This window comes from Ambystoma mexicanum, chromosome 10 (genome assembly GCF_040938575.1).
Source record: "Ambystoma mexicanum isolate Mex_15411 chromosome 10, UKY_AmexF1_1, whole genome shotgun sequence".
NCBI lineage: Eukaryota > Metazoa > Chordata > Amphibia > Caudata > Ambystomatidae > Ambystoma > Ambystoma mexicanum.
In genome coordinates, this window is record NC_090932.1 from 1512490764 (window position 1) to 1512504466 (window position 13703).

The following is a 13703-nucleotide window of genomic DNA, read 5'->3' on the forward strand; positions in this document are numbered from 1 at the left end:
GTGATGCATCTTACACAGGAGATACAAAAGGTGTAGAAGATGCAGAGAAAGACCCAGACACACATTACATGGGATAGCATTGCATACATTTTCCCGGTTTTCATTTGTTATGCAAGCAGTACAAGCTCAATCCTGCATGTTGGTGCCTATGATAACTCTGAGCTAATTAAATTTGTTGCAGTATTCTTTAAGGGGAGTTTTGCTTGAAGAGCAAGGTTTTTAGGTTTCTACGGAATTACCATAAAGGATGTGTCATTCCTCAAAGATGATGGTAAGGTGTTCCACAATTTGGCCGCGACCACTGGGTAGCTGGATCCGCCTACTTTATGTCTCCTGAATCTTCGAGTGACGATTAGGTTGGAGTAGGGGGAACGTGTTTGTCTGATTGATTGGGTTTTAGAAATTTAATTAGAGAGGTAGGCTGGTGCGTTGCTTGAGAGATATTTGTGGGTGAGTGAGAGGATTTTGAATTTAATTCTGTCTTGCACAGGAAGCCAGTGAATGTGTCGTCTAGTTGAAGAGATGTGTTCATGTCTAGGTATATGAGGGTCCGTCATGTTGATTATTGGCAGCAGGAGGGGTAACATGTTACCTTTGTTGATGTTTTTTTGATTTCTTGATGGGAGGGTTGATATGAGAATGGTAGATTTGACAGGTTTGGTGATTATCGTGGTGGAGAAGAGGATGGTGTTATGGTCCGAACATGGACAAGTGGTGTTGGCTAGAATGTCTGTGACACAATTATTGTCAGCAAGCCAATCTAGGGAGCGCCCTTTTCCGTGAGTGGGAAGGGAGGTACGATGAGTGAACCCTTGGGCTTTCATTGAATTGGCCAGGAGGTGAGCCTGGGTGTCAAGGGGGTCGTTCAGGCCAAGGTTAAAGTCACCTAGGATGATTATTTGGTACAACGTCCTTTCGTCACGGGATGTTTTTTTGCGTTAAAAAACCAATCGAATTTTTTAGAAAATATGGGGATTTTGGGGGAACCTCCACCCCCCCCCCCCAAACAATTCGATGGGTTTTTGCAGAAAAAACTTTGCGGTAAAAAACCCAGCGGAAAAACATCCTGCGATGAAATGACATGGAACCGATTATTTTAGAGAGAGGCTTCGTGTTGGAGGCTAAGAGCAAAGAATGTCATCTTCAAAGGAAGATAATGGGCCAGGGGGTCTGTAAACTATGTGAAGGGGGGAGGGTGCAGGTATGTGTGAGGGCGATTTTCAAGGTGATTACTTCACCTGAAGTGAAGGGGCGTACTGCTGCTACTCTCAGATCATATGTATTTTTGGCTAGGAGAGCTACTCCACCTCCTTTGGTGTCCACTCTATCATTCCTGTGAATCGTGTATCCTTCTGGGATGGCCAAGGAGAGAGTAGGGCCTGAGGCTGCGTGGAGCGAGGCTTCCGTAACTGCGAGGATATCTAGGTCATTAGCTGTGATAAGGTCCAAGGCCTTATCCAAGACCTCTCTCAGATGCCCTCCTCATTAGGGCCGGGAATGGTGATGCTTTAGGAAGGAAGGGTGTTGGGTATGGGTGGGGATGGTGTTGGGTGCACCCAAGTCGGGTGTGACCATTCCCCATCTGGGTCAATGTGCCTGCTGTGCAGGGCAGAGTCTCAGGCCAGGAAGGGGTCCATGAGGAATGAGCAGCTGAGAAAAGGTCTGTATGGACGGGCTGCATGGCGGCTCAGTATTGGTTAGTCCTACTCTAGAAGTATGGAGGTTATACCATTGGTACTGTGTCAAGACGATCTTCGCAGTGGTGGTGCCTTAGGTTAGACGCAATGGGCTAATAAGCTCCCTAGGTAAGAGGCAATGGACTAAGAATCCTAGTAGTACTCACAATATCTAGCAACGTCTGATACAATCAATAGAGTTAGAGTAAGCTGGCAGTGGCAGAATAGGTCTGTCTACTTTTGGCAGCAGCAATTACTAGGCTGAGATAAGGAGAGTAAAAATACATTTTTTGGCGACAGGGTACAATAACTGTAGGCACAAGACAGGTGGCTCAGCAGTACATTTGTAATATTAATAACACCAGTCAGATTAGAATAGGCTAGCAATCGCAGAATACATCTGGCTACTTTTAACGCTAATAGTTTCTAGGCTGGGATGGGGCAATGTCGAAGAAAAACACATTCTGATCTAGCGATTGCAGGTACAGCGCCAGAGGGCATAAGAAGAGGGTATAACAACTGACTGGGCAGTTCCAAGTTCTGACCCCATCATGAGAAATAAAATGGTCAGCCTTCCTCAAGAGGTATGGCCCCGAGAAGCCACAATCAGGAGGAGAGGGACAACTATAGAATGTGGATAGACCCAGAGACCACAAAGGGAAGACGGCAGACAGAGGAGAGGGTGAAGGGGAAGGAGTAACAAACGGAAATTTGCAAGAGAGTCAAGAAGTACCCCGGATCAGATCCTGGAAAGTATAATGCGCAAAGCAGTAAACAAAGGAGGGAGACTCCCACCACAAAGTGATAAAATGTGTCAGTGGAACATACATGGAGATCTCACTGGACATGAGCTTGGACTATCCTGAGGCAACAGGGGAATGGGGGAAGGAGGGCGTTGGGTAGAGGCAGGTGGTGGGGGAAGGAGTGGGGTCTATTACATCGGTTAGATATTGCGTTCTTTGGTGTTTTGTTGTTCCCCAATCTCAGTGGGGAATTCTTTCACCACATAATCTTCTCCTTGTATATCAGCCGCAGGAGAAGCAGTGTCCTGTGGACGTACTGCCCTACCACCCAAAAAAGGTCTGCATCTAGGGGAGAAGAGACATCTTCCTCAGATTTGTCACAGTCACTAATTCCATTGATCAGAGTCTGTGCAAGTAACTATTTCTTGGTCTTTTGCAGACACCTGGGGGAACCTGCAAATGATTGGAGCAGCGTCCACAGACGTCATTACTGGTACTGTCCTCGAATTTTGAGTGTTCAAATCGAAAAAATTCAGTGACCTCACTGTATGGCTCACAGATTCTTCCATCACTGTCCACGGCATGAGAGATCATTCCATCCTCTCTCTTACCAAGTGGCCAAGCATGGACAGCTCAATGAGACTATACATTTGCCCTTCTTTCCCCCTGTTCACCATGTTGTAGTGTACTGGCAAACTCTTGCTTCGGGGACTTCTGGCAGTTGGCTTTGCACTACTAGATAATCGTGTAAGTAGACTTTTAAATTGATATCTAGTGAAGAAGTCTCCACAGTTCAAGATTAGGTTTCAGCACATCTCGAATCCATGATCAGCAGTCAGTTTGATCCATTACCAAGAGTACACATGCACAATACACTTTCCTCCTCAAGCCCTAGGTTCCTTTACAATTGCTTGTCTGTTTCTAAGCTACACCCGATACACCCATCTTGTCAACTCTTCCTTTCACCCGCAGCAGAGTCACCCCTGGCACAGGCACAATATTCCACTATCCGGACAGTACACAACTTATTAACACAACAAAACAATGTTGAATTCTGAATCAGCAGCAAGAAAAAAGGCCTTGCAATTTTTCATAGCAAGATAATTTTTTACATCTCATGCACAAAAATATACGTTGGTACCTGTGCTTGCCAATGCAATGAATTTGCTGTAGTTTGCTATTCGTTCTTCAGTCACATTTAATGCTACAGAAGCTGCATAAAAAACAGAGGCAACACATTATTTACTGTCTAGGGCTGTAAACATTTCATCAACAAGCTTCCAAGTTCCAGTTCTTATAGAAATTGGCATTTTCACCTGCATTCCACTGGAATACCGGGTTAGAGGAGAGACCCAGTAGTCCTTTCAAATGGGCATCCTGTCAGAATAAATATAATCAGGCCCAAACTCCCCATAACACTCTTAGGGTTGTTGCAGTGAAAGCCATGAACAATTTTAGACCTTCGTTTTCCTGACAAAGGGTATCATCTTGTAGCATAGACAGAGTTGTGAATAAAGACAACCGTTCAACCAACAGTCTGATCATCGCACAATCCTTCTGAAAGAATTATGAAGGTATGTGCAATATACGCCAGCATGTCACTTTAATTGAACACATGCTATTGTTGGAGTCACTCTGAAGGCATAGTCAAAGGATCCCAGACTGCCAGGCGAAGCCGAGAAATCTTACTGTTTGAGCCAAATGTAGAACACTGTACAAGGCTCTGGTATTGCAGCAATATAAGGAATCTCAGAGGGCTCGATTAAATGTTCCCTATGAACCAATTCCTACTTAATTTCATTCAATCAATGATCACACAAAACCATATATTTTTTTTAAAGTTACAATAATGATGCATTGAAGAGCGTTTAGAATGTATCCTAAAATACATAAGCATCAACAACGGTCCAGCTTTATTTCATGCCATTTGCAGTCTCCTATGCCCTGCTATAAGCCATCACAAACCCAGGGGCAGCCTCAAATGCACTAGTGATTCCATCAAATACATATGGGTACATGCAGATAAAATGAGCAAAATTGAAATATGCAAAAATACAGATGGAAATGTTGAAAAAATAAATACCATAAAACCGGGAAACTTAATCATAGCATACCAGCAAAAGGTCTGTGTGACGAGATTGTAAGGCAGAAGGTGGAATTCAGTAAATTCCCTTTTAAATGGTGAAACACCTCCTACTGTCTTCTCGATTAAATGCTGCCGTGTAGGCATCCCACCCTCGCCGTTCAAGCCCTCTCTAAAGGCCTCAAACAAAGAGCCCAAGAGGGTGTTTGGGAGTGTCGGCTTATGAATGGGACTGGGAAGTGAGCAGGGGTCACTGTTCCGTCTGTGGGTCACGATTCTCCCCACCATGCTAATCATGAGGGACATGTTTGAGTGATGCAGAAAAACATACAAATCTGGACTAGAAAGGGAACATAATTTCTCCCAAGAAACTTTCCATGAATGTGTTTTTGAGATTCTCAAGATAAAAGAGAATGTGGGGCGAGAACCGAAACCTAATTGTGGCAAACTAGGACATAAGAGTGAGCCAAGATGGCTTCCAAACCTCTGAAACCAAAAGGGAAGCAAGCGACAATGGAGGACTTTGCTAAAAAAAAACATACAATGGAGGGGACCAGCAGGAAAGACAATCAGCAACCGGACAACACGTCAGAGCGAGACAATCAGCCGATCCTGGACGCAATCGCAGACCTGAAGTCGGCCTGGGAAACCAAACTGGAAGCAACCATGGCAGATCTCAAAACCTCATTGGATCTTAAAATTGGTGCGGTGCAAGAGGATGTGAACATTCTGAGACAAGATGTCAGGAAAGTGCCGGAATGCACGGGTGAACTGGAGAAGGCGGCAAGCTCAAACTCAATGGCCTGTAAGTCGGATGCCTCGGAGATCCACATACTACGTCAGCAAGTGGGCAACTTGGAAAGCAGAGCTGAGGAAGCCGAAGGACGGGCCCGCAGGACTAATATGCACATTGTCGGGCTTCCAGAAGGCGACGAAGGCCCGAACCCCACGGACTACATAGAGACCATGCTATTGCAGGAAGTACAAGGAGGAGCCCTCACCCAGGGGTTCGCAGTGGAGAGAGCACATAGGGCCCTCACAAGGAGACCACCACCGGGAGCCCCTCTGAGGCTGATCATTGCTAGGATCCTGAATTATTGAGACAGGGAGAAGATCCTGGAATTCTTCTGAAAAGGAGGCACAATACACAGGGCGGCTGCATCCATCACGGCGTACCCAGACTATACGCTCCTGGTGCACAGGAAATGATTGAACTATGGGTCTATCAAGAGGAGGCTGCGAGACGCGGGCTACAAGTACATGCTGATGTACCCAGCAAAGCTGAAGGTGTTCCACAAAAACAGGGCCCTCTTTTTTGAGACACCAGAGGAAGCGACAGAATGGCTAGACGGCCAGAGCTGTCCGGATGAGACAGACCCGCAGAAGGTGGACAGAATTGAGAAGTGAAGCAGTGCCTCCGGAAGCCAAGGTGCCGTATGACTTAAGACAATGGGACTAGAATATAAGATAGAGCACAAGCAGTATTAAAGTAATCAGTGCTTAACACGAGGAGATTTGTGCACGCAGCATATTGAGCATAACGCAGGGAAACAGCGGACCCACTCCCACACCCCAGTAGTTTAGTTAGTTAGGTTACCGGTAGTGAGTTAACCGCCCTGCTGAGTTCCTAATATCGGCAGGCTGAGATAGGACTAAATGCGGGAGCGCCTGAGATCCAGGGATGGAGCTGGGCAACAGTTGGGGATGGGTAGGGAGGGGGGAGGAGGGGAGTTGAGGGATGTGTTCCAATTGGGGGGCGGGAAGGGAGTATTGGGATTTGGGGCATTAGTAGTTAGAGAACGAGCCTACATAAGCGCACATCCAAGATGGAAATGTATTAAGAGAGGAGGGAGGAGGGACGGGGTATGGATGAGGCATGGGAGACCTGAAGATAATGACCTCGAACGTTAGGGGGCTAAACAGTTACTTGAAGAGAAATAAAGTCACAATGTATCTAAAAAGACAGAAGATAGATATTGCCCTGATACAAGAAACGCACCTCACTAAAGAGAAACTAGAAGTCCTAAAAAGGAAATGGAAGGAAACCCTTATAGGTGCAACGTCCTCAGCTTATGCTAGGGGGGTGGTCACTTGGTTAGCACCACATGTTCCATTCCAGTTGCTATAGTCCACGACCAAGGCTGACGGAAGAATGGTAATATTGAAGGGACTGATCAAAAATAGAGAAGTATGTATTGTTACTACATGCGCCCCGAACCAGGACACAGTGAACTACTTTAGGACCCTATACAGCAAAATGAGCCCGTACCTAGGTTGCACAGTCATTCAGGGTGGGGATTTTAATTGTACATTGGACCCAATAGTTGACAGGTCAGATGCGAAATATGATAGACCCACCCCGGCCGCCAGAGCCCCAAGAACTCTACTGCGAGACCTCTAGCTAGAGGACATGTGGAGGCTGTACCACCCACGAGACAGGCACTATTCCTATTACTCGGCCCCACAAAATCTGTACACGCGGTTAGATTATGTATTTGTCACACAGGAGATCATCTGAGAAATTGTGCGCCCAGAATATAGAGCGAGAGTCCTCTCGGACCACTCGTCACTGACCTTATCATGGCAATACATAACCCCTAGAGCCAGGAACCCCACTTGGCGACTCAGAGCAGAGGCTTTAAAGGATACGGTCTTTAGAGAAGACCTCAGAACCGAAATAGCAGAATATTTCCGAATTAACACGGGAAGTGTAAAGTCAACTGGGACCCTATGGGAAGCATTCAAGGTGGTGGTTAGAGGGGCAGCAATAGCCAAATCCAAGGGACTACAGGGGGGTATACTACGGCAACTACAGAACGCGGAGGAGAAACTAGAGACATTATTAAATAATGGAAGCCATTCCCAGTAAGATGCTAGTAATGTCACCCAACTACAGCAGGAATGTATGGGACACTGGGAGAGACTGTGTAACTTAAAGGCATGGTCTAGTAAAATTTTTATTGTCCCTACGGGTCGGCCATGTTTTTTTAAGCCTAAGTGGCTCGATTTTAGAAAACTTTCCTATGGACCTTACCCAAGTTTTCGTCCATTAAACGCACGCGAAAACATGCACCAGGGAGTTGCCATTTTCTGATAATCCTATCTTTTCCCCGATCGCCCTGGCTGACTTGCTTTTGCAGCACTAAATCAATTCCCCCGCCCCTGAGCCTGACATTATCAAAACATTCATATTCCCCGCCTCTCCCCGTGACGTTACTGTGCTGCGTAGGCAAACGCGCCCAGTCGTCTTCTGCGCGACTCCACACAGAACCCGGAAACCAACACAGATCAACTCACAACACAGCGGGCCACAATTCGGAATATGAAACTGTACTTTAAAATGAAACAGCAACACGGTACATTTGGTAAAGTACATTTATTTGACATTAAATGTTTAGAGAATATTCAGCAATTGCCATATGAACTCCGGAAGCCATTTATTTTCTTTTATCTGTATCCGCAATAACTGTTCCGTTTCATCTTGAGTCACGCGCTGTTCCTTTATGGTACACAGGTTGTTCATTTTCGTAAAAAGAATCACTTTGGAAGCACGGTGAACCGCAAGGCTGTTCCATCAACTAGGCACTAGTCCAGCCTAAAGGTTGTTATGTTGCTTCTAGCCACTAGTACAGCGTAAGGGCATGTGGGCCCTTGGCGATCGTCCCATAATATGGTGATCGTGCTCCAGTTGTTGACACGAAGCTGCAGGTATCTGCTGAAGAATCCATCTGCCGGTGTCTCAAACAGATGGCAGTGGCAGAATGGGATCAAATACCTGTTATGAAAACAAAAAAATTATAATTAGTCTCGCTAGCCGAACTTCATTAATATTACTCATTTTATTTATTACGGCCGATCAGAAACTATTTGCTTGCAAGGATAGTTCAATGGAGTATGTTCGTCTCTAAAATCAATGCGAAAAGTAACGAGATAAATCGAGTCCAACACACAATGATAAACAACAGTTAGTCTACATGCGTGAGGAATGATATGATATATGATATGGCATTTTTAACGCGCCTATACTCAAGTGTTTCTAGGCGTGACGAGGCAGGTGGGGAACAAGGGCAGACAGACAACGATCCTACTAGGTCAGGTGTCTTTCTGATCCCGCATGGGGAAGGGCTGTACATGGTTGGTTGAATACAAATTAAATAATAGGGCCAGCTGGTGGCAAGTGCAAGGTAAATGCCGGGAGAAGGGGCTGAAGGATACAAAGACAGTCCCGTAGTGCAGGTAGGCAGTGCAGGGAAAAGTGGCTGGGCCAAGGACCGAGATCGGTGAGACCAGTGGACCTGCATGCCCATGTGCCCACTACAAACAGTTTTACTTGCTTTTCCTAGCTCTTCATTCATTCATTTATTCATGCATCCATTCATTAAATCTTCATTCCGGTATAAAAGCGTGTAAAAATGTACTTACATTATATTTGAAATTTCCATTGTGTCTCTTCGTAATGCAGTCTGTAAAACGGACCGTGCTCTTGACAACGATTTTTCGTATACTGACCTAAAATGAAACTCGGTCTAGTTTCTGAATTTTCTGCCTTATCGTCTCTTACGTTACTGCGCACTCCCTTCAAATGTAGTTCTTTCGGCATGGTCCCTGTCTCAAGGTCAAAAAACAATAGACCCTTATACTTCCAGTGCGACTTGTGGGCCTCATCTGGGCGCTGTCCTTCGCATTCTTTATTTGCAACATCACGTAGTATATGCATCTGTGAGAACTTGAAGTTTAGAATCCGTCTATGTAGTGCGCCTCAATGTGCAAATGCGAACTGGCTTCTCTCCCAAATGCCACGGCCCGCTTGGCGTGTTCTAAGTGCCCCAATTTTGTCCCCGTTGTCTGCGAGCTTTGCAGCCCAAATTGAGACATTTAATTTTTGGCGGAAGGTCAGGGAAAGTATAAAGTACCACAGGAGTTGAGTTAAAAGTGAGATTTATTGTTTGTTTGTTTTATTATTTGCAATACGCAAGCCTCCCCTCTGTTAACAGTGCGCAGCATTTACATTTACATGAGATGAGACATGAGAAAAATATATACATACACATATGTGAGGTGAATAGAGAGAATTCAAAGATGACACCCAGCTTGTTCGCCACCCATGATGGTGAAGGTAGGGGTTAGGTTTACAGGTACATTGTACAATAACATTTATTTACAAAAAGACAATCGTATTGCAATTATTTAAACCGGGATTTGTACTTCACAATCAGCTGTGCTTCGGGTGGGCATGGCACAGTCGCAATGTTCGGTGGCAATGGATCACTGCTCTGCACAGAAACGTCCAAAATTCCATATCTGTGCTTCTCTTCACAGCAACAATAAGGCCTTTCACAAAGTCGAACTGCATTTCATCATAGACTGGTTTGATCACCCATTGCTTACTTTGTTTTGAAAACACCTTAGTGTAGCGAGGCATCCTTACTTTACCCCTAGTCCTAGATTGTTCACGTCCGACATTGCTTTTATGGGCCAAGACCGCTAGTAGAGTGCGATGTTTCATGCCCCGAAAGCTAAAATGCAAGCGCTTTGGCCTGTACTTTAGGCACATATTGTGGAACACCTCCAAATCTCCTGTGTGACAGAATTCTGTCAGTCCTCTCAAATCTCTTGATAGAGTTTTGTCGAAAACAATCTTCTCAATGGCTTTGTGTGTCGGTGAATATGGAATCAACCACTTCTTCTTCCGTGCCTCCTCTGGGGACAAAGGGCCATGTTCACATTGGTGGAAATGTTCATTTGCTGTCCAGCGGTGAACGTTGGTACAGTGGTGCATCAGTGACCGCCATTTTTCAAGTAGTATTTCCACTGACCCCTCACAAGTTTTTGAGCTCCACCAAAGATGGTTGGTGATAGAATGTGACCACTGCAAAATACTTTCAAAACCTTTTTTTTCCCCTGCAGCCGAGATTTTCTTATTGATTGATTTAGCAAGATGCCATACGTCAAATTGATGTTTAATATGTGGGAACTGCTCTCTCATTGTCTTGGCAATTGAAACGTGTCTATCCGTGGCTATGAGGTCGATGTGCATTCCCCTCGATTGCAGATCTTCCACTGATTTTATAAAACCTAGTTTCTCCATGGCCACTGAGGATGTACATTGTGTTACCTCCACGACCACCGAACTCACAACTTTCTTACTATCCATGTCCTGAAAGTGGTAGGTGCAGTACTTGGCAGAAAATCCAGGGCTGTCGCACTGTCCATCGCCGGCTAGCCTGAATCGTTTGCCTTCGAATGTACTTGCTAGAGACAATTGTTCAATTTTCCAAGCATCACTAATGGCCGGAAACAGATAATCACGTTGGTATATGTAGTACAGCGCTTTAGAAATGAAATGGAGTCCCACAAACTGAAAGAAGGCCTCTAACTTTCTAAAACTGGAGCCACTAAAAAGTGATGCAGCTGCACACAGTAGATTGCCTGCTGGCAGTTTCCCCAGCATCGGTTGTGCAGACCATGAGAACCTATGATTTAATCTACAGGCGGCATTTATTTTGATGCTACTGCCTTTTATTTGACGAGTCACATTAATCAATGGCTTCCCACATACTTTCCCTCTAATGGAATGCACACATTTCAGCATACTTATAATTTCCATCAAACAACTGTCGAATACAATGTATTTGCTCTCTTTCATTAGACTGTCAGCCTGCGACAACGTTGTTTCGGCCTGTGACGTTGTGGAGATTTCAACACATTGGAAAGTAATATCGCTGATATCAAGTTCTGATGCGTCTATGGATGCTGCGGCTGGTTCATTCTTTGTCATTTCGACATCTATTACTTCAACATTGATGGGAGAACACAACAATGTCGACAGGTTTTTGGGTGGCAAATTTTGGCAGGTGTAGATTGAGTGAATTGATCTGCAACTACTTCAGAGCTATCTTCAATACATTCAATAACATCTTCTTGTGGTGGTGCGGTCGCACTGTAGCTATGGTCCAATGCAACTTTGCTGTAGTCTCCAAACACAGTTAATTCATGTTCTGGCCATTGGACATGAGCATCTCGAGCCTGAACACGCCTCGCCTCAATTAATAGTTCCTCCATAGTGTACACGGTCTGGCAAGCCACATCTCTCATTCGCTTCACTGTCTGTGTGTGTATAGTTCTGACACCCACGGGTAACTGGAGGAGAGATTGGAAGAGGGATGTTCAGTTTAAACACAAGATGGAGTGTAGTAGAATTGACTGGAAAAAAACATAAAATAGTCCCCAGCACAAACATTTTTTTAAAGTTATGAACTGTTTGTAACTAACCTTTTTTTGTTTTTTTTTCTTTGCAACTTTTTTGACTCAACCTTCAACATCTGCACGCTGTAGCTCCGATTTGTTTCCGCATGTCCTCCCTTCCTCTTGCGCTGCAACGACTATATTTTCTATATCCGCATAGACAGCACAGAATGAGGCTCCATCGTCTCCCTGAAACATAGTACTTTCATTACTATGTATCAAAATATTGTTAGCATAAAACACACGTGAGGACGAACACACAGGTACATCTCAATAGCCAAACACGATTTAAACATTGTGTGCAACAATCAAACGACAAGTATTCGACAGCGATACCTCTGGCTCTGCATGGACTGCCATGAATGGTTGTATTGGAGAGGAGGCATCTGCATCTCCCTGAAACACAGTAGCTGCATTAGTATGGTTTTCAATATTGGAAACATAACACACACTTGGGGTCGAACGCACAGGTACATATAAAGAGATAACCACAAATGATGCATTGTCCAAAAGAATCAAGGAAAATCCAAATATGATCACATTTCATCGACTTTTTTCAATGATTCCTTTACATCTGCATCATCTAAATGAGATGTTGTGATTGTGGTGGAAGCTTCGTCGTCTCCCTGAAACACAGCACTTGCGTTAATGGGGAAGAAAGTATAGCAAATGGAATCACGTTATATCATCACGCATGATGGAGCTGTCATTATCCATACCTCGTGCTGCTGAAGAATATCTATGGACGTTGCAAATGTAGTGCGCACTTCCGAAAGCTGTTGCGCCGATTCGTATACTTGAATGTCAGGCTCTGCATCAAGTGCAGGGGTTGACGCTCCATCAACTGCCTGAAACATAGTACTTGCATTAGTGAGGATTACAATTGTGAAAACATAACACACACCTGGGGTCGACAGCACAGGTACATATCAACGGCTAACCACGAATGAAACATTGTGTAGAACAATGAAACGACAAGAATTCCAGCTCTGATGATGACGCTCGATGGAGCTGTCGGTATCCATACCTCCTCCTGTTGAAGAACATCTAGAAATGTTGTAGATGTGGCGGACGCTTCAGCATCTCCCTGAAAGACAGTACTTTACATTAGTATGGATAACACTAATTAGAACTGAAAACAAACACCAGTGGACGATAACTAAGGTGTATATCAATTGGAAAGCAGGAACCAAACATTCGGTAAAGTAATTACACGATAGAATAAAACTATTACTTGACATGCATAAACAAGTATGTAGCGGATTAGCCTAGTAAGATTACCTGATACGCGCTAGAAGTGGTTGATAACTGCGACCACGTCAAGGATGTAGAATGTTCTTGCTTTAGATTGAAGGGATAGTCAAGAAGTTGTAAAGGTCAATTAATGATTGATAATGAAATGCCAATATTAAAAATAGCCATGTAAGCCGACAGAATACTTGAAAAATGCTCAATACAGCACAGTTCCCTGTCCCCATATATATATACATTGCGTTTGTGGGTTATGAAATCGAAAAAGAATATATTGATAAATGTCATTATTCAAAAAACTATACACTCATATCAATATCGAAATTATTACAAGGGATAGAACACCTACAATATCAATTAATCCATTTGGCTACCTACACACTACCGCAAGGCCTAAAGCTAAATCCGGACACTTCACTCACCGGTGGCGGAATGTGGACGAATTGAGTGGGAATAGCGTTTTCGCACAATTTCTGTGTCGTTCGCTGTTTATTCTTCTTTGTTACCCAAGAAGTTGTGTACATGTCCAAGGAAAAGTGCCGACTGCAGATGCGGTATCGATCACCCCTCTTGTCCTGTAAGACTTGTTGGACTCTACTTTCCAGCTCGTCCAGTGGATATCCGCAATGTCTGACCCATTCTCTTATTCGATCAACAGTTTTCGGGAATACATGCATTGTAGTGCCTTCAGATTTCGCATGGGTC

At 44.4% G+C, this 13703-nt stretch overlaps 1 protein-coding gene across 1 annotated transcript in view; it reads right to left on the reverse strand.

Moving 5' to 3' along the window:
* The window catches only part of TCTN2 (tectonic family member 2), a 794052-nt gene that overhangs the window by 291484 nt on the left and 488865 nt on the right, over nucleotides 1–13703 (reverse strand). The window contains exon 9 of the mRNA XM_069619693.1: nucleotides 3561–3632. Within this exon, the coding sequence (XP_069475794.1) occupies nucleotides 3561–3632 (72 nt within the window). The remainder of the gene's footprint in view (nucleotides 1–3560; nucleotides 3633–13703) is intronic.